This window comes from Sinohyriopsis cumingii, chromosome 4 (genome assembly GCF_028554795.1).
Source record: "Sinohyriopsis cumingii isolate HCF-2022 chromosome 4, ASM2855479v2, whole genome shotgun sequence".
NCBI lineage: Eukaryota > Metazoa > Mollusca > Bivalvia > Unionida > Unionidae > Sinohyriopsis > Sinohyriopsis cumingii.
In genome coordinates, this window is record NC_142964.1 from 29,060,635 (window position 1) to 29,083,663 (window position 23,029).

The 23,029-nt window shown below is 34.4% G+C and overlaps 1 protein-coding gene across 3 annotated transcripts in view; it reads left to right on the forward strand.

Annotated features, from left to right (window-relative positions):
* LOC149800866 (centlein-like) overlaps nucleotides 1-23,029 on the forward strand; it is a 233,089-nt gene that overhangs the window by 176,760 nt on the left and 33,300 nt on the right. For all 3 annotated transcript variants that reach the window (XM_089954882.1, XM_089954881.1, XM_089954883.1), the window contains 7 exons: nucleotides 577-671; nucleotides 3,021-3,138; nucleotides 3,687-3,819; nucleotides 7,763-7,917; nucleotides 12,064-12,195; nucleotides 16,587-16,730; nucleotides 22,439-22,536. In XM_089954882.1, the coding sequence (XP_089811008.1) occupies nucleotides 577-671; nucleotides 3,021-3,138; nucleotides 3,687-3,819; nucleotides 7,763-7,917; nucleotides 12,064-12,195; nucleotides 16,587-16,730; nucleotides 22,439-22,536 (875 nt within the window). The remainder of the gene's footprint in view (nucleotides 1-576; nucleotides 672-3,020; nucleotides 3,139-3,686; nucleotides 3,820-7,762; nucleotides 7,918-12,063; nucleotides 12,196-16,586; nucleotides 16,731-22,438; nucleotides 22,537-23,029) is intronic.

Consider the following 23,029-nt stretch of genomic DNA (forward strand, 5'->3'; position numbering starts at 1 on the left):
TTCTAATGCCATGTTCAGAAATAATTTTTATTACGTGTTTGTTGTAAGTTTAATAAAACCATCTGCAGCACCAGGGTACCAGACAATGGACTTGAACCACTCTTACAAGAAAACGTGTTCATTTTTTATTAACACAGAATCTTCTAGTTTTTAATCTTAAATTGTGGCAAAACCAGATATATTTCTAATTTTCATGGGGCCTATGTGTTTATGTTGATATCACACCAGAACAAATCTTGAACATTTTAAAAGAATGCAGTTTAGATAACAAATTTTGACCTTTAATTTTAAGTACCTCATACATGTTTCCTTTCTATATTATTTTATTTGCCTTTTAAAGACTTTTTTTTTCTTTGCCTTTAATTTTTTATCTTGTAAGACTACATGTTTGCATTTATTTGCCAGTGTGTTCCTTCCTTAAGATTTTTGAAATTTTGTGTCTTTACATTTTTAGAACTTAACTTTTTGGGGCACTATATACCCATGATTGTGCTGGTTTACCATTAAACCCATGACATGCTTTTTCATTTTGCAGAAGTATTTTTATGTCTTTTTAAAAATTAATTCATTTTGCAGTATCAGAAGGTCTTGAACAAGAGCATAGAGCAGATGAGGGAGATCCTGCCTGACTTTGATGAGGAGGGATGGGAGGAGGTCATGGAGACTGAGGAGTAAGTTGTTAGTTCTCTCGATCGATCGATCAACTGATCGATTGATTGAGATTTCTTTCCTGTGACATTTGCCACCAATCATGTTTTGACAGTTTTATGCAATGAATGTGTTATATACAGTGATAATGTGGTGGATTAGTGGGGACTCCAGGGTTAGCTGAGGTTACATTGGTTTTACTAGTCCCTTCCTATATTTCTTTTCATATTACTTTAAGACAAAGGTCAAAATCATAGACATTTTCATCTGTGTTGCCTGATCATTGTGGTCTGGCTTTACTTATGTACTTTATGGTCCCTATGTATGGACTGTAATAAATGAAAATTGCAGTTATATGAAACAATGTTTCTACTTGTTCTAAGTGTAAAAATGGTCATAAATCTGACATTTTTGGTCTCTTGTACAGTTGCTGTCAGTTTGTTTACCAAATGTAGCTATATCAGCCACTGTTAATCATGCAATGAAAATGGTTACTCACTACTGTATATAACAATGTTCATATGTCTTATAAATCCACACCCCTCTTTTTGGTTAAAACTTGCATTGAAAAATTCTTTATTGAGCACATGGTTCTCAGTCAAAACATGCCTCATAGTAGCGAAACACCTACTAAAACCACCAAAATCATAAAGGTTTCTTGAACTTGACTGCTATGCCTGTTTGATGTCTTATTACCACTTAATGGATTAAATCAGTTTCAGAATGAAATTTTACATATACCTGATTAAATCCAACCCACTTGGGAAGAGACAGTGTACCTCCAGAGAGAGAGAGAGGAGAGCCGCCAACATGGACAAAGGGAGATAACTCTTTTAATATGCCTATGCAAAGTTCATAAATAGTATCATGTATCAGATTATTATGATGAGATTAAACATCACAAAATTCATCGAAATAATAATTTCATAAGTAGATATTGTGTAAATTATGTTGAATGCTGTATATTTATTTTTTTCGCTATGTAAATGCTGTTATATGACACTATACAAGGACAGTTACATCTTTAATTTTTTCATACAAACTTAACAGCAAACAAGTCCTGGATATTTCTTCTCAGTACGTTTTCAAATACGATTTTGGTTCATTAGGACCTTTAGCATTAGTTAGTTTAACTGAAATTGCAAGATCAGTGGTCAGTCTTAAATAATCATCACAGAACCATTGAGGAGAGAAGTAGGAGTTTTATATTTTAGTTAATGCTAAATTCATAATTCAGACTTAAATAGGAGCTAAATAGGCATTTCACATGCTGTTGACTTCTTCATGATTCACTTAACAAAAGGTACTGAAACATAAAAAAAAGACAATTGTAATGTATTTGTTTTGAAATGGCTTTTTGTCCTTTATAATTGAAATGATAACAGCTTTTTCCCAATATAATAGAAATCTGATAACAACTTTTTGTCCCATATAATATAAATGTGATAACAGCTTTTTAGTCCAATATAATAGAAATGTGATAATCTCTAATTAAACAAACTCATAAAATTCCTTAGTCATACTCAAAAAATTCATATTTTTATTAATTACTCTTCATTTTAAAACCCATATAATGTTGTAAATATCATGTATGTCTTATAACACCTTGTGATGTCTTGATGCTAAGAGTATGGTTTGAGGCATCTGAATGTGCTTAAAAATCACTCTGCCTATTGCACTGTTATTAGATAAATGTTTTTTGTCATATGATAAATGGAAATGTCATTTGTGTTCATATCAAGCGAAATTATGAAGATGTCAAATATATTTAGTCTTTCACTTGCTGATTCTTGTAAAATTAAGATTCTGTTTACATCGGTCTCTCACTATTAGGGCCTTTATTATAAAACGTTTTTAAGGTTTGTTTCATTTCATTACATAGTTTAATTATAATCATTGGTCCAATTAGCTAATTATTACTATTCTGTTTTTAAGGTTGGTATAATCTTTGGTCCCATTACATTACATGGTAATTAATTACATGTATAATTTGCCTTTATTATAACACAGTTTGTTATGTTGTTATTCCAGACCCACTGGCCCAGATTGTATTTTACCAATTACCATGATCAGTTATGTTTCAATTGGTCTTTCAAATCTATGACAGTATGGGTTGAAAGAATTTGTATAATTCCTGTCGTACCTCGGTTTGGTAGATGTACAATTCTCATTCTACTGTTGTTTGGTACATAATGTGGTTCTCACTCAATTTGGTTCTGTACACAATATGGTGGTGGACTGCAGCTACTACATTTTAACAAGGGATAGTTGTTCAGTGTACTTCATTGTAAGGTGTTTTACTTCATGGTTCCCATGGACTGTGTGGAAAAAGTGTGGAAGTATTATATTAATTAGAGATTTCCTCAAATCAGGGGAGAAACCGAGGTAACTGAGAGTGACACCCTAGGTCAATCGATAGCTGCAAGATCAAAAGCGGGTCATGGTCAGGACACAGATTCAAACACCAGCCAAGAAATCAGGCCCAAACAAGTAAGTTATGGAAGATTTTACATGAGAGTTCATTGCGTATGGAAAGTTTATTCAAGGAGTTGAAGTCAACTTTGTCATTAATACCTTATTTAACATCTAAAAGAAGTTCAATCAAAATCCAGAATTTCACTTCTGTTGTCAGTTTACTAAATACTTTACTTTTGTTGATAATATTTTCTTGTGGACATTTCTAGGTGTTTTGTCACAGACACACAATATTAGTTTTAATAAAATATCATGAAATTGATAAATATATTATTTATATATTACAAATATAAATAGGTCTGTCTGAAAAGCTGACTTTAATTTCACAATGAGATAAATGATTACATTAAGTTTGAGAACATATTTATGTCCATTCTCAGCTTGCGGCATAAAATTGTAAACTTCTTTGTCATAAATTTTCCAGATTATTGATTATTAATTTTGAAAGTTTTTTTAGAACCTATTTTTTGTTTATGTTTAGATCAAAATTTAGATAATTTTATGTTGAAAGCATTAATTATGACTCATGAAAAAGTTTTCTTAATACATTGTGATATCTGCAGTCGAGAGCCGTGCCCATGAAGCAGTCATTACGGGCTAAAAGAGCTTCAGGTCATCACATTCAGAGAATTCGGCAGCAAGACTTGCAGCCTGCTTCTATGTCGAATTCGGACTCTGCTGTTCTTCTCAGGAAAGGTAAAGCTCTGAAATGGTTTGTACAATGTATTACCTGGTTATGAATTTTAAACTAATTATGTTATTGGGAATTTCTCATTCAGTGAAATTCTTGTATGAACTTTTAAACTAAATCATTTGCAGAAAATATATACAGCAGCAACTTTCAAATCCATTGTTCACATTTATACTTAGTAATAGTTTATTTAATGAATTTGTTGACAGTTGCTTCCATATCTGTTGTACATGTTTATAATCAACAAAAGTAAGTTGATTTCCTGGTAATTTATGAGTAATTTCTTTTATGTAATAGAATCTTAGACTACCATAGCTTTTGTATGTCTTATGATGGGATTATTTTGTTGCTGTCCAAAAGTATATACATTTTTTCTGTATCAAAAAGAAAATAGTGAGAAAAAAAATGTATCCAGCAACAACCTGTGATTATGTGTTAGCCATTTTAAAATTTTTAAAAATGGCTAATTTTTTCATTACATTTATGGTAATGAATGAAAAACATATTTCTTGCAAACTTGGTGTATATTTTTATACATTTCCATTCACGAGATAAAACAGCCATACATGTACTAGAGCCTGCGTGAGTACAGCAAGAATGAATAATTGACTTGGAACAATCAGGTTCTTTTTATAGTAAATGCTGAATAGTATTCACTGGTCAAGTGTCTACATGATTGATAGGAAATGCTGAATAGTATTCACTGGTCAAGTGACTACATGATTGATAGGAAATGCTGAATAGTATTAACTGGTCAAGTGACTACATGATTGATAGGAAATGCTGAATAGTATTAACTGGTCAAGTGACTACATGATTGATAGGAAATGCTGAATAGTATTCACTGGTCAAGTGACTACATGGTGATTGATAACACCACAAAGCCACATGCTCATGTTGGTGGCTTTCTCATTTTGTTTCTTCTTTCTTTTTTTTTCTCTTCATTGCTCCATAATTAGAACAACTTTTAATAGTGAGGTTAACTTTGATTAGTAATTACTGAAATTAATTGATTTATACATTCGGCTGAGAATCTTTTCTTTCCTTTGAGCAAACATTTGTACATAGAATGCATTGAAGAAAGATGGTGAAGATTTACTGATTTTTATGTTCATAACTCAATAATGATATCAGTATTTAATGAGCTGACTCCTTTCAAAACTAAGCTAAAATGAATGGGCAGTGATCACCTACTGACACATCAGAAATATTCATAAATAGGAACCTTGAGCATCTTTATTCTTATCAAGATGCAGTCATAAGACAATTTTTTCTTCAAAATCAAACTCTTGTTTATTTTGGCACAACACTTTGCACTTCTTCAAAACATTAGTGACATTATTGTAATATCTCAGAAGCCATGCCACAAAACATTAGTGACATTATTATAATATTTCAGAAGCCATGCCACAAAACATTAGTGACATTATTATAATATCTCACAAGCCATGCCACAAAACATTGGTGACGTCATTATAATATTTCAGAAGCCATGCCACAAAACATTAGTGACATTATTATAATATCTCAGAAGCCATGCCACAAAACATTGGTGACATTATTATAATATCTCACAAGCCATGCCACAAAACATTGGTGACGTTATTATAATATTTCAGAAGCCATGCCACAAAACATTGGTGACATTATTATAATATCTCAGAAGCCATGCCACAAAACATTAGTGACATTATTATAATCTCAGAAGCCATGCCACAAAACATTGGTGACATTATTGTAATATCTCAGAAGCCATGCCACAAAACATTGGTGACATTATTGTAATATCTCAAATGCCATGCCACAAAACATTAGTGACATTATTATAATATCTCAGAAGCCATGCCACAAAGCATTAGTGACTTTATTATAATATCTCACAAGCCATGCCACAAAACATTGGTGACGTTATTATAATATTTCAGAAGCCATGCCACAAAACATTGGTGACATTATTGTAATATCTCAAAAGCCATGCCACAAAACATTAGTGACATTATTGTAATATCTTGTAATATCTCAGAAGCCATGCCACAAAACATTTGTGACATTATTGTAATATCTTGTAATATCTCAGAAGCCATGCCACAAAACATTTGTGACATTATTGTAATATCTTGTAATATCTCAAAAGCCATGCCACAAAACATTAGTGACATTATTGTAATATCTTGTAATATCTCAGAAGCCATGCCACAAAACATTTGTGACATTATTGTAATATCTTGTAATATCTCAAAAGCCATGCCACAAAACATTAGTGACATTATTGTAATATCTTGTAATATCTCAAAAGCCATGCCACAAAACATTAGTGACATTATTGTAATATCTTGTAATATCTCAGAAGCCATGCCACAAAACATTAGTAACATTATTGTAATATCTCAGAAGCCATGCCACAAAACATTGGTGACATTATTGTAATATCTCAGAAGCCATGCCACAAAACATTGGTGACATTATTGTAACATCTCAGAAGCCATGCCACAAAACATTAGTGACATTATTGTAATATCTTTTAATATCTCAGAAGCCATGCCACAAAACATTAGTAACATTATTGTAATATCTCAGAAGCCATGCCACAAAACATTAGTAACATTATTGTAATATCTCAGAAGCCATGCCACAAAACATTGGTGACATTATTGTAATATCTCAGAAGCCATGCCACAAAACATTGGTGACATTATTGTAACATCTCAGAAGCCATGCCACAAAACATTAGTGACATTATTGTAATATCTTGTAATATCTCAGAAGCCATGCCACAAAACATTAGTAACATTATTGTAATATCTCAGAAGCCATGCCACAAAACATTAGTAACATTATTGTAATATCTCAGAAGCCATGCCACAAAACATTGGTGACATTATTATAATATCTCAGAAGCCATGCCACAAAACATTGGTGACATTATTGTAACATCTCAGAAGCCATGCCACAAAACATTAGTGACATTATTGTAATATCTTGTAATATCTCAGAAGCCATGCCACAAAACATTAGTAACATTATTGTAATATCTCAGAAGCCATGCCACAAAACATAACATTATTGTAATATCTCAGAAGCCATGCCACAAAACATAACATTTTTGTAATATCTCAGAAGCCATGCCACAAAACATAACATTATTGTAATATCTCAGAAGCGATGCCACAATAATGTGTTATAACTGAATTCATACATAAACTCTTCCCCAAAATGATAATTAACCTTTTGTTGTGAATTAGTTTTCATACTTTGAAAATCAAAGTATTTTTTTCACAAATGAATAAATATGCACATTTTTGGGAGTCCCCTAATTGTGTTACATCCAAATGTCTGCTTTTGCAGGGTTTCACTCACTGTACATTGTGAATTTGTGTTTTAGTAATGCACATATTGGGAGACATTTTTAAAAGACATAAGGGTCAAATTTCATAACAAGTGACACGGTGGATTAAAGTTATTTTAGTTATCAGTAAATTCATAATCACATTTAATTTTGCTTGCTAAGTAAGCCCAACTATTTTCTTAAATATTAGGTACCTATTCATGATCAATCAGTGCTAACTGATTTGTTTTCTATTACCAGGAGAAACAAGACTTTTACTTGAAACCTAGACTGGGTATCCTTAAAATGTTGATCAAAGGCATAAGTTCAGGAACCGATTTATTGTAAAGCATTACAAGTCATGCAATTTATTTTGATGTGTGATAGTTTGAAACAGATGAAGTAGAAGCAACATAATTGTTTTTTCATTTGTTCTTTTTATCAGACTCATTTTGAGCAGGACATTTTGGTCCATGTTAAAGTTGGAGTTTGATATTCATGTCACCAGTTTATAACTAACATAATGTATGCACATCTTAAGTCTTCACATGACTGCATGTAATAAAAACAAAACAGCTTTTTGTGGCCAAAAGCTTTAAAGTTACTGTACAATTTTCACTTAGTTGTACTGAGAGATATGGGTACTTCCCCAATGACATCGCCAGTTAAGGAGAAGTCCCCGATACTTAGTGCAAGACGTCGTATCTCTTCATCCCCAAGTCAAGCATCCAGGCAGCTGAAAGCCCTAAAACAGAGGATTGGATATCTACAGCAGCAGGTCAGGTGGAAATTTGTTTCCTTTTTACCTGTAATGATATTATTTACCTGTAATAATATTATTTACCTGTAAGTTTTGTCACACTTTTGCAGCATAGGCAGGACATAGGTTATCAGCCCCAGCATTAATTTTTTTTTATTTCGTCCCATTTCTCTGAAATATTTACTAGTACAGTCACAAAACTTGATGAATTCATTTACCTTGAGTGCTCCTGATTTACCTCCTTTTCGTATGTCCCTTTAGTTTAATTTACTCTTCAGGTATATAATCCAGTTATGATACATTAGGACTACATATAATCCAGTTATGAAACATTAGGAGTACACATAATCCAGTCATGATACATTAGGAGTACATATAAACCAGTCATGATACATTAGGAGTACATATAAACCAGTCATGATACATTAGGAATACATTTCATCCAGTCGTGATACATTATAAGTACATATAATCCAGTCATGATATTATTAGGAGTACATATAATCCAGTTTTGATACATTAGGAGTACACAAAATCCAGTCATGATAAATTAGGAGTACCTATAATCCAGTCATGATACATTAGGAGTACCTATAGTCCAATAATGAAGGGGCCCCGAGTGGCCAAGTGGTCTAAAGTGCTCACCGTTCTGGATCACTGCCATCTCACCTCTGTCTGCGTAGGTTCGAGTCCAAGGCTCAGCTAGCGTGGGTACGTGGGAAAGCCTGCCAGTAGCTTCTTGTGGGTCGGTGGTTCTTCCCTGGGTTTTCCAGGGTTCTTCCAACACCAGTTATACTGGCCGCCATGTATAGCTGAAAAATGGCGTTAAACCCTAGAACAACAACAACAAGAAAGTCCAATAATGATACATTAGGAGTACATACAATCTAATCATGATACATTAGGAATACATATTATCCAAACTTGATACATTAGGAATACATAATATTCAATTCATACACAAGGAGTACATATCAGTCAGGATACATTAGGAGTACATATAATCCAGTCATGATACATTAGGGGTACATACAATGCAATCATGATACATTAAGCATACATATAATCCAATCATGATACATTAGGAGTATATACAATCCAATCATGTTACATTAGGAGTACATATTATCCAAACTTGATACATTAAGAGTACATATTATCCAAATATAATACATAAGGAGTACATATCCAATCTTGATACATTTGGAGTACATATAATCTAGTCATGATACATTATGAGTACATACAATCAATCATGATTCATTAGAAGTACATATAATCCAGTCCTGTTACATTAAGAGTACATACAATCCAATCATGATACATTAAGAGTACATATAATCCAATCATGATACATATGAGTACATATTATCCAAACTTGATGCATTAGAAGTACATATTATCCAATTATGATACATAAGGAGTACATATCTAGTCATGATACATTTGGAGTACATATAATCCGGTCATGATACATTAGGAGTATGCATTCACTCATGATACAGTAGGAGTACATATTATCCAATCATGATAAATTAGGAGTACATATCCATTTGATACATTTGGAATACATATTGTCCAGTCATGATACATTAGGAGTACATATAAACCAATTATGATACATGAGGAATACATATGCAGTCACGATACATTAGGAGGGCAGACATCCAACCATGGACAAGAGGGACCAGAAACAAAGATTGTAAAATAAGCATGGGTGCAATTTTCCGAGGTACTCCCAGAAACATGAAGAGTAGGATGCCATGCCTGCTTGACAAGAGAAAATTGCCAGGAGGGGGTCTGTTAAATGGTTGAATGCATATTTTTATAATGACATTGGAAATAATTGTCATTTGTTTATATAATGTGCAGATTAAGTATAGCTAGAGTGTAGAAAATTTAGTTTTATCTTTCACATCAAAACATACTACAGTCTCCACTACAGCCAGGTCCAGTTTATATTTAGAACTGGAATACACCCCCCCCCAACAACAACAACAACAACAATAAAATTAGTATGCAAGTGTATGTGATGCAAGAAGGTTTATGATGGCTGAAGACAATCACTCTACCTGTATAAATAGTATAGGGTGCAAGTCAGGCCATACTTGAGCTGCTCTGAAGATGTATGGCTGCCCAAGCAAATAAATTGGGTGATTGAGATAGGTAAGAAAATAAACAATTGAGGATAAGTATTGCCACTGATGATGCCATAGTTGACAACTTCAGCTAGCTGGATATCTAAAGGTAGAAGGAAAATTCAGCATCCTGATCTTCTGTGACAGTAGTCATGACAACAGAAACAACTTTCATGTATTTACCTTTGTGGTTAGTACCTGCTTGGTATGGTGCCCCATCTGGACCATTGTTGAATATACCATTAGCACATGCACACCTTGTACTGGCTACAGTGATCTTTCCCAACATAGCTAGTACCAGACTTGGGCACCAGATGCCAAATGGCTATAGACCACACCAGCTGCAACACAGTCTTGACTCGTAACTTTTTTTGTTTAGGGCAGGGGCAGACTATGATTTATTTGTCCATTATACCCATTGATGGCTTTACAATGTATGTAGAGCTTGATATCCAAATGTACCTGTGCTAGCGACAGTTCTGATTTGAACACCTGGTACAGCTGGCACTGGAATTGGTGAAAACACTCATGCTACTCAGTACCAGATTTGTGGACATATTTCTTACTAGAAGCAAAGAGTTCCATAACCAGTCCAGGCTCTGTCACTACCTTGTACTAACCATGGTGATGCCCCATTCACTGATGCTCAGTACCAGTCCCAGCGATAAATGATATACACAGTAAACTACCCCAGCCTATTCGTTAAGGAAGACCATTCTTCTTTCAGACAAACAACCCCCCTCCCCCAGACTGAGTTGCTGATATTCTATAATGTTTGAAGAGGCAGCTTCAGAACCCAAATGTCAGCAAGGCATTCATATTGATAACTGCCATCAAATTTCGGCCTGGCTTTCTACTAAAGACACATGTCAAATTTTTGACACTGATTATCCAGCCATCAGCAGAAATGTCGTGTATTTGGAATGTCAAAACCTTTCTGTGTATGTATTTAGCAAAAGTCCTACCTTGACAGTCAGCAACTGGTTTATGTATTTAGCAGAAGTCCTACCTTGACAATCATCAACTGGTTCAGAATGTCATATTGATAGGCTTCAAATTGGTTTAGATTGCCTTTCTCAACACAAAGCCATTATCAGATCACAGTCACTGTTTTCCAGCCATCTCTTTTATGACCAGACAGAAGAGTTCAGGAAAAAAGCTACCAAAGAGTCAAACCTAGTGTAGCAACCTGAAGCCACCCTTTTATGTCCAAGAAGAGAAAGGAGAAACAGGAAGAACCCTCTAAGGCATGCCAGACAGGGAAAATGTTCTTCAAGTCCTTGCACTCAGTGAGAACTACAAGAGTCACAAATGAAAATCCAAAATTGCCATTGACCCAGTTTCTTTCCCCAACAGCCTCCATCTTACAGGGAATGATAGCATGCTCATGCTGCCCTTTCCAGACTTCCAAGTGTGGGATAGATTCAGACATTTTGGATAGATCACTGATTGTTGTTTCCAGACTTCCAGGTGTGGGATAGATGCAGACATTTTGGATAGATCACTGATTGTTGTTTCCAGACATCCAGGTGTGGGATAGATGCAGACATTTTGGATGAATCACTGATTGTTGTTTCCAGACATCCAGGTGTGGTATAGATGCAGACATTTTGGATGAATCACTGATTGTTGTTTCCAGACATCCAGGTGTGGGATCGACACAAATATTTTGGATGAATCACTGATTGTTGTTTCCAGACATCCAGGTGTGGGATAGATGCAAACATTTTGGATGAATCACTGACTGTTGTTTCCAGACATCCAGGTGTGGGATAGATGCAAACATTTTGGATGAATCACTGATTGTTGGGTCTTCAAATTCCCTCTGTATGTCCTTGGAAAGGACACATAGCTATCATCTCTCTTCATATTACCAGTATTTCTTGAAAGTGCGACCAGAATCAATATAAACAAATATATTTACATTCATGGTTTGTGGAAACTGTGATATCCACTATTGATACCACATGAAAAATTATCAATTGACCATAAGTGAAATGTATTTATTTTGGTATTCATTATATAGGTGATCACTTTGCGGGATTCAAGATCAGCAGCCTTAAAGTCCCTGGAGGAACACAAGGCGGCTAACACCCAGCTGCAATCGGACCTCAACCTGGCCAATCAGAGACTGAGAGTCTCCAAACAGAGCTTTCAGGTATTGCTATTATGCAAATTTGCTTAAATGTAAAAGTTTAAAAATATTTCACAAGGCAGACAATTTGGGGAATGTTTAATTCACATATTTTACCAGTATGTTTCTTTTACTTTGCATATGTAAATTACCATATCAATTCCTATATATCTTATATATATTGAATTTAGAGAGAGTGCTAAAAGTTAAATGATGCTAAAAATAGAAAAATTAATGATGAAATATAACATTTTGATAGAAAATTAATGCTGAAATATAACACTTTAATATAAAATTAGTGCTGAAATATAACACTTTAATATAAAATAAGTGCTGAAATATAACACTTTAATATAAAATTAATGCTGAAATTTAACACTTTGATAGAGAAATAATGCGGAAATATAACACTTTGGAAGAGCATTAATGCTGAAATATAACACTTGGACAAAGAATTCATGCTGAAATATGACACTTTGGAAGAGCATTAATGCTGAAATATAACACTTTGGAAGAGAATTGATGCTGAGATATAACACTTTGGAAGAGAATTAATGCTGAAATATAACACTTTGGAAGAGAATTAATGCTGAAATATAACACTTTGGAAGAGAATTAATCAAAATCTTAGAATATCTTATTCACATATCTAAATATGTTTTGCTGAGAAAAATACCTGAATAACAAATGTTTAACAAAGAGAAGGTGATGTCATGGCCAGTTATAATATTTTAGTGTCACTGAATTTATGCCGTTGTTGGAAATGTTTTAGTTCTCATTATAGCAGATTTGTGACAGTCTGAATGTACTATCTTGCATCATCCATTGTTCTAGGGTTAAGATTATTATTTTCCATCTGTTTTTAATTTTAAAAAATGCTAGGATTATGTCATTGTGTCCATCTGTGTATATCTTTCTGTCAATCCATTCATTAGTAAGATATTGACTTGAAACTTTGAGATACGTATAAATACATACTGGATATCAGAACTTATAAAGTCAGTTAATGTTAATAGTTTGATGACAGACTTTTAATGTAAATTAATTTGACATGCAATACTCACAAATTCTTGTGTCAGCAAAGGTAAAGTTACTTCCTTCTTAACGTCAAGCACATTTATTTATTTGTAAGAAAATGCAAATGAACTAAAGTTTTAATTGAAAAATTACAGTTATAAACTTTTGGGTTAAACCTGTAAATGTGTTTGCATCGTAATTCTACAAGTGAGCAATTTTAAATCTTGCTCAACACTTTTTTGTTAGTAGCACTCGGCAGTAATTGTGCATAGCTCAATGTCATTTGTACAAATAAACTTATTCAAAGAATAAAACTTAGGAGTTGTCAGCACTCTGATATTAACAAGGAGTTGTCAGCACTGTGTGATTTTAACAAGGAGTTGTCACTACTGTGTGATTTTAACAAGGAGTTGTCAGTGCTGTGTCATTTTAACAAGGAGTTGTCAGCACTGTTTGATTTTAACAAGGAGTTGTCAGTGCCGTGTGATTTTAACAAGGAGTTGTCAGCACAGTGTGATTTTAACAAGAGTTGTCAGTGCTGTGTCATTTTAACAAGGAGTTGTCAGTGCTGTATGATTTTAACAAGGAGTTGTCAGTGCTGTATGATTTTAACAAGGAGTTGTCAGTGCTGTGTGATTTTAACAAGGGGTTATCAGTGCTGTGTGATTTTAACAAGGAGTTGTCAGCACTGTGTGATTTTAACTAGGAGTTGTCAGTGCTGTGTCATTTTAACAAGGAGTTGTCAGTGCGGTGTCATTTTAACAAGGAGTTGTCAGCACAGTGTGATTTTAACAAGTTGTCAGCACTGATTTTAACAAGTTGTGATTGCTGTACGATTTTAACAAGGAGTTGTCAGTGATATTACAATGATGTTGGCATGTTTCTTTGGTTGGTAGTACATTAAAAATCTTTGAACTTAAGATGTTACCTTGAAAATTCTCAGAAATTGACAAAGGTGGATTTAATCATTGAAAAGTTATTGAATTTCTTGACAAACAACTTATTTTTTTCCAGATTTGCTTAAATTTATATTAGTGAGAAAAAAATTGAAAGTGAATAAAACCAGTAACTTTTCTAATTCAACTTTAAATATTGTTATTTTTGTGTTTTAAAGGTACTAAATAGATAAAGACATAAAATAGGATATAATTAGGTGAATAAAGTGACACCTGACATACAGTTACCAGATAGAGTAGCATCCCTTTACTGTGATAGATTAAGATATGGTGAACGTTAATTTCCATGAGAAAAATACTCCATGAAATTTGTTAAAAGTCTATGAAAACCCCATGAAAAATATTAGGACAATGTACAAACCATGGTTTCATGTATTGTCATCAGCTGGAGATGACTTGTATATTGATTGGCTTGTGTTGTCATTTGTACGTCCATTTAGATTTGTCAGAATAAAGCTATCTAAGCTGCTGAGTAAGTTCTTAGATAGGTTCTTATGAAAGTACTTGTGGCCATTGCCAGGACAAGTTTCCTTTAACAAGACTTTGGCATTTGTTTCTTAGTGTTACCATTAATAGGCATTTACCCACATTCTCATTACCTACATTGTCTTGTCTTGTTTATGGAGAAAATAATTTCATTAAAGAAAATCTCAAAACATTAAAACTTAAGAATCTAATGATGAGAACTCCAAAGTTCCAAGCACAAACTACTGTTTTAGAGGATAAATGAATGATCGATCTCACTTTCATTTACCACTTTTAATCACAATGTTTTCATGTTAAGCAAATAGGAGCTTGTGTTTAACTTACCTCTGTGGAGTAGTTAGCATTGTGTAAATAAAAATACATTTGCATCCAAATTCATCTCATCCATTTTTTCTTCCTAGGTCCAACAGGTTGTAATGGGTTTCTTAGTACCTACCCTCCATGGGGGGGGGGGGTAAAAGGGCCAGCTTTAAACATACATTTTATAATTTGATAAGGGATGCATCTGGAAGAGCAAAATGTCATCATGGCCCATAATTCACTGACTTGGGTTAATTTTGCATTTGATGTTCATTTCATGGCACTACTCATGCTTAAATAATAAAATGGATATGCATGTGTGTCATTGTAAACAGTTGTTTCTTTTTATGGACTGGTAATATAGACATTTTGTTTTCACTGAAAGACTTCTTATGATATGTAGCTGGTCCTAAAAGAAAATGCTGCTAATCTGATTGCCAGTATTTCCATTATGGCAGCCATCTTTCAAATCTTGTTATTGATCTACTCCAGAAGAGAAAGTGAGTCAGCACAGAGTTTACACCAAAAGATTTCTTGTGATGTCCTTTTGGTCCTAAATTAAAATGGTACTGATCTGACTTCCAACATAGCTAGCCCCAAATGTTGTTACTGCTACTCCTCTTAAATGGAAAGTAATTTTTACATGGGTTTTTCACCAAAGGTGTTCTGCTTGTGATGTTTAATTGGTCCTAAATGAAAATCATTGAAACTGCCCTTCAGTACAGCCACTATGGTGGCAATCTACAAAATATTGGCATCTCTACTCCTCACAAATGGAGGGCTATATAAACATAGGGTTTTCACCAAAAGATATCATTTGATACCTAGTTGGTCCTAAATGGAATTGGTGCCAATCATACATCCAATATGGCTGCCACAACAGCTGTTTTGAAAATCGTGTTACTAATCCTACTGAATGGATGGTTATATTCCCGTGGTGTTTTCACCAAAAGATTTCTAATGGTGTCTACTTGGTTCTAAACGAAAATGGTGCCAATCTGACATACATTGTGTCCATGACAGCAGCCATCTTGAAAGTCTTCTTTTTGATGGAGGATATCAGAGATGATTTAAACACTAAACAGTTAAAAGGAAGAATGGTCTTGTCTTGAATTCAGAGGATTTATTTTTGGCCAGTAGAGCATCAGTCCCATCAAGGGACTCTTGTTTAGTACATGCTCTGTCAGAGCAATGACGGGTTGCTGCATGAGCAATGATGTGTTTTCCATAGCAAACTTATGGAAAACATAAGATTACTTATATCCCGTCAAGTAAAATTACTGGTACTTATACATAAAATAAATATCATATACAACTTTATTTCCTAACTTACCTTACTATGAGACCAAATGTGATAGGTAGACTCCTTGTATGAGTGCATTTTACATTCCTATAAAAGATGATCATCTTGTCCAGGTATAGTTACACAAGTAAAAAAAGAACAGCTATGCTAAATGTAAGGTGCCACTACTTCTACCATATAGCTGAAAATGTTCATGATATCTTTGTCTTTCAATGCAAAGCACCTGCCTTATTACTACATTTGTCTTTTACACAGATATATGCTAGAAGAGTTCTATCAGGCCCACTTGATCCTGTAGTTATTATTTTTTATTATTAATATCAACATTGTCATCATCATCATTGTTATAACAGAAGCTGAACATGGAGATAGAGAAGATTCAGAAGGAAAGGTTGGACCTGGAAAGTAAATTGGCAATGAAAAATGAGGCATCTGTGACCCATGGCTCTGACCAGCACACTGAGCAAGACTGGAAAATAATGGAGACCAGATTAAAGGTTAGATTATAATCATTGATAACAATTTATTACAATTTACAGCTAAAAATTCGGGCTATCACTACTGCTACTACTGGTACTTGTAATCCTGCCTAGACCGTGCGAGGTCATCTGCCATAGTGTCATTGGGCAAGACAGTTACTCCAATGTCTTTGGGAATATTAGTGCATCAATGGGCAAGACAGTTACTCCTGTGTCTTTGGCAATATTAGTGTGTCAGTGGGCAAGACAGTAACTCCAATGTCCTTGACATAAATATTAGTGTGTCAGTGGACATGACAGTTATTCCAGTGTCTTTGGCAATATTAGTGTGTCAGTAGGCAAGACAAATTACTCCAGTGTCCTTGACATAAATATTAGCGTATCAGTGGGCAAGACAGTTACTTAAATGTCTTTGGCAATAGTAGTGTGTCAGTGGGCAAGACAGATTATTCAGCCAATGTCCTGGACATATATATTAGTGTGTCAGTGGGCAAGACAGTTACTTCAATGTCTTTGGCAATGTGAGTGTGTCAGTAGGCAAGACAGATTACTCCAATATCCTTGACATAAATATTAGTGTGTCAGTGGGCAAGACAAATTATTCAGACAATGTCCTGGACATATATATTAGTGTGTCAGTGGGCAAGACAGTTACTTCAATGTCTTTGGCAATATGAGTGTGTCAGTAGGCAAGACAGATTACTCCAATATCCTTGACATAAATATTAGTGTGTCAGTGGGCAAGACAGTTACTTCAGTGTCTTTGGCAATATTAGTGTGTCAGTAGGTAAGACAGATTACTCCAATATCCTTGACATAAACATTAGTGTATCAGTGGACACGACAGTTACTTCAATGTATTTGGCAATATTAGTGTGTCAGTAGGCAAGACAAATTACTCCAATATCCTTGACATAAATATTAGTGTGTCAGTAGGCAAGACAGATTACTCCAATGCCCTTGACATAAATATTAGTGTGTTGGTGGGCAAGATAGTTACTCCAATGTCTTTGGCAATATTAGGGTGTCAGTAGGCAAGACAGATTACTCCAATGTCCTTGACATAAATATTAGTGTGTCAGTGGGCAAGACAAATTACTCAAGTGTCCTTGGCATTATTACTTTGTAACTGGGGAAGATGAATTACTCCATTGTCCTTGGCAATATTAGTGTCACTGGGCAAATTATTCCAGTGTCCTTGGCAATATTTATGTGTCACTGGGCAAGACTAATTACTCCTGGACCAGTGTCCTTGGCAATATTCATGTGTCACTGGGCAAGACTAATTACTCCTGGACCAGTGTCCTTGGCAATATTCATGTGTCACTGGGCAAGACTAATTACTCCTGGACCAGCGTCCTTGGCAATATTCATGTGTCACTGGGCAAGTGAAATTACATGTATTCCAGTGTCCTTGACAATATTAATGTGTCACTGGGCAAGACAAATTACTCCATTGTCCTTGGCAGTATTAGTGTGTCACTGGGAAAGTACTTGACATAAATATTACCTTGTCACTAAGCAAGACAGTTTACTCCAGATGTCCTCGACATAACATAACCTTTCATGAGCTGATGTGCAGTTAATCACCTATCACACATTCATCTACTATTCTATTTGAAATTTTTCTCCATTAACAGCCTACAACCATTTTTGTCACAAACAACAGAATGATCTAACATGTTGAGTGGAGGTAATGTAATTTATTCAAGGGTACTTAAAACAGGGATAGAAAGCTTGACCTGACAGTTGTATGTGCTACCAAAGTGAATTATCATGCTCCCAGCTATGGTGGATGACCTTTTGAAAGCTCATTGTAAATCATTTATAAATCATTTATGACTTTCATGATGCTTTACCATATTTGGAAGTGCTATCGTATTGATTGTGTATTTTAAAGGCTTATAATTCTGCCTTACAATTGTCCTGTACATCATGATGTATCTGACATCATCTTTACTGATTAAATTCCATTATTTGACTAAGTAGGGCATCATCTGTCTATCATCTTTACTGATTAAATTCCATTCTTTGACTAAGTAGGGCATCATCTGTCTGTCATCTTTACTGATTAAATTCCATTCTTTGACTAAGTAGAGCATCATCTGTCTATCATCTTTACTGATTAAATTCCATTCTTTGACTAAGTAGGGCATCATCTGTCTATCATCTTTACTGATTAAATTCCATTCTTTGACTAACTAGGGCATCACCTGTCTGTCATCTTTACTGATTAAATTCCATTCTTTGACTAAGTAGGGCATCACCTGTCTATCATCTTTACTGATTAAATTTCATTCTTTGACTAACTAGGGCATCACCTGTCTATTATCTTTACTTGTTAAATTCCATTCTTTGACTAAGTAGGGCATCACCTGCCTATCATCTTTACTGATTAAATTCCATTTTTTGACTAAGTAGGGCATCATCTATCATCTTTACTGATTAAATTCCATTATTTGACTAAGTAGGGCATCTGTCTGTCATCTTTACTGATTAAATTCCATTCTTTGACTAACTAGGACATCACCTGTCTGTCATCTTTACTGATTAAATTCCATTCTTTGACTAACTAGGGCATCACCTGTCTATCATCTTTACGGATTAAATTCCATTCTTTGACTAACTAGGGCATCATCTGTCTATCATCTTTACTGATTAAGTTCCATTCTTTGATAGCTATGGCATCACCTGTCATTCATCTTTACTAATTAAATTCCATTCTTTGATGGCTATGGCATCACCTATCTATCATCTTTACTGATTAAATTCCATTCTTTGACTAAGTAGGACATCACCTGTCTATCATCTTTACTGATTAAATTCATTTCTTTGACTAACTAGGACATCACCTGTCTATCATATTTACTGATTAAATTCCATTCTTTGACTAACTAGGACATCACCTGTCTATCATCTTTACTGATTAAATTCCATTTTTTACTAACTAGGGCATCACCTGTCTATCATCTTTACTGATTAAATTCCAGTCTTTGATAGGTATGGCATCATCTGTCTATCACCTTTACTGATTAAATTCCATTCTTTGATAGCTATGGCATCACCTATCTATGATCTTTACTGATTAAATTCCATTCTTTGACTAAGTAGGGCATCACCTGTCTATCATCTTTACTGATTAAATTCCATTCTTTGACTAAGTAGGGCATCACCTGTCTGTCATCTTTACTGGTTAAATTCCATTATTTGACTAACTAGGACATCACCTGTCTATCATCTTTGCTGGTTAAATTCCATTATTTGACTAACTAGGGCATCACCTGTCTATCATCTTTACTGATTAAATTCCATTCTTTGACTAACTAGGGCATCATCTATCATCTTTACTGATTAAATTCCATTATTTGACTAAGTAGGGCATGACCTGTCTATCATCTTTACTGATTAAATTCCATTCTTTGATAGCTATGGCATCACCTATCTATGATCTTTACTGATTAAATTCCATTCTTTGACTAAGTAGGGCATCACCCGTCTATCATCTTTACTGATTAAATTCCATTCTTTGATAGCTATGGCATCGTCAGTCTATCATCTTTACTGATTAAATTCCATTCTTTGATAGCTATGGCATCACCTGTCAATCATCTTTACTGATTAAATTCCATTATTTGATAGCTATGGCATCACCTATCTATCATCTTACCGATTAAATTCCATTCTTTGACTAACTAGGGCATCACCTGTCTATCATCTTTACTGATTAAATTCCATTCTTTGACTAAGTAGGACATCACCTGTCTATCATCTTTACTGATTAAATTCAATTCTTTGACTAACTAGGGCATCATCTGTCTGTCATCTTTACTGATTAAATTCCATTTTTTGATAGGTACGGCATAATCTGTCAATCATCTTTACTGATTAAATTCCATTCTTTGACTAAGTAGGGCATCTGTCTGTCATCTTTACTGATTAAATTCCATTCTTTGACTAAGTAGGGCATCACCTGTCTATCATCTTTACTGATTAAATTCCATTCTTTGACTAACTAGGACATCACCTGTCTATCATCTTTACTGATTAAATTCCATTCTTTGACTAAGTAGGACAACACCTGTCTGTCATCTTTACTGGTTAAATTCCATTCTTTGACTAATTAGGACATCACCTGTCTATCATCTTTACTGATTAAATTCCATTCTTTGACTAACTAGGGCATCATCTATCATCTTTGCTGATTAAACTCCATTCTTTGATAGCTATGGCATCATCTGTCTATCATCTTTACTGATTAAATTCCATTCTTTGATAGCTATGGCATCACCTGTCTATCATCTTTACTGATTAAATTCCATTCTTTGATAGCTATGGCATCACCTGTCCATCATCTTTACTGATTAAATTCCATTCTTTGATAGCTATGGCATCACCTGTCAATCATCTTTACTAATTAAATTCTATTCTTTGATAGCTATGGCATCATCTTTCTATCATCTTTACTGATTAAATTCCATTCTTTGACTAACTAGGACATCACTTGTCTATCATCTTTACTGATTAAATTTCATTCTTTGATAGCTATGGCATCACCTATCTATCATCGTTACTGATTAAATTCCATTCTTTGATAGCTATGGCATCACCTATCTATCATCTTTACTGACTAAATTCCATTCTTTGATAGCTATGGCATCACCTTCTATCATCTTTACTGATTAAATTCCATTCTTTGATAGCTATGGCATCACCTTCTATCATCTTTACTGATTAAATTCCATTCTTTGATAGCTATGGCATCACCTGTCAATCATCTTTACTAATTAAATTCTATTCTTTGATAGCTATGGCATCATCTTTCTATCATCTTTACTGATTAAATTCCATTCTTTGACTAACTAGGACATCACTTGTCTATCATCTTTACTGATTAAATTTCATTCTTTGATAGCTATGGCATCACCTATCTATCATCGTTACTGATTAAATTCCATTCTTTGATAGCTATGGCATCACCTATCTATCATCTTTACTGACTAAATTCCATTCTTTGATAGCTATGGCATCACCTTCTATCATCTTTACTGATTAAATTCCATTCTTTGATAGCTATGGCATCACCTTCTATCATCTTTACTGATTAAATTCCATTCTTTGTTAGCTATGGCATCACCTGATATCTTTGCTCATTAAATTCCATATAGGACTAATTATGGCTTCACCTGACATAATCTTTACTGGTTAATTTCCATGATGGGACTGGTGAGGGCATAACCTGACATAATCTTTACTGATTAATTTCCATGATGGGACTGGTGAGGGCATAACCTGACATCGTCTTTACTGATTAAAATCCATGATGGGACTGGTGAGGGCATAACCTGACATAGTCTTTACTGATTAATTCCCATGATGGGACTGGTGAGGGCATAACCTGACATCATCTTTACTGATTAATTTCCATGATGGGACTGGTGAGGGCATAACCTGACATCATCTTTACTGATTAATTTCCATGATGGAACTGGTGAGGGCATAACCTGACATCATCTTTACTGATTAATTTCCATGATGGGACTGGTGAGGGCATAACCTGACATCATCTTTACTGATTAATTTCCATGATGGGACTGGTGAGGGCATAACCTGACATCATCTTTACTGATTAATTTCCACTATTTTTGATTTTTGATATATTTTCTTCATTTGCTGTTAAGTAATTTAGTAATAGTCAAAAAACTTTTGAAAGATCTTCTTTTTTCCAGGTTTCTTCCAATGAGTTTTCTAGACAGACAAGTTTAATACGGCAGCTGAAACAAGACCATGAGGTTTCTCAGGAACAAATCAAAACCCTACAAGAAAAGTAAGAGAACAGATTTAACCATATTATATAATTTATTTTATTTACACCTGATGAATGAAGATTTTCTGCTGTACTATGAGTTTCATTTTAAACCATTTGGTTACTTCCCCTAAACACAAGTCTTCAGCAGTGATCCTGTCCCTCCTCAATACCTTGGAGGGGGTAACATTTTCTTTGCACTTCAGATATGTTATCTGGTCATGATACTTTTCAAATACATTTACAAGTTCAAGGCAAATGGACAGCTTCATGGGCCTAAGTGGTTATAGTGTCCGCCTCACAAAAAAAGTGGGAGGTCATGGGTTCGAACCCTGGCTGAATCATAGCAAAGACTTATAAAAGTTATACTAGCAGCTGCCTGGTTTGGTGCTTGGCATTAAGAAGTTTGTGTTAGGACTGGTCAGCATGGTGTCTGAATAATGTGACTGGGTGGGAAATCATGCTAAATGTCGTGGCATGATGCCCCAGTGTAGACATCACTATAAACTGCCAC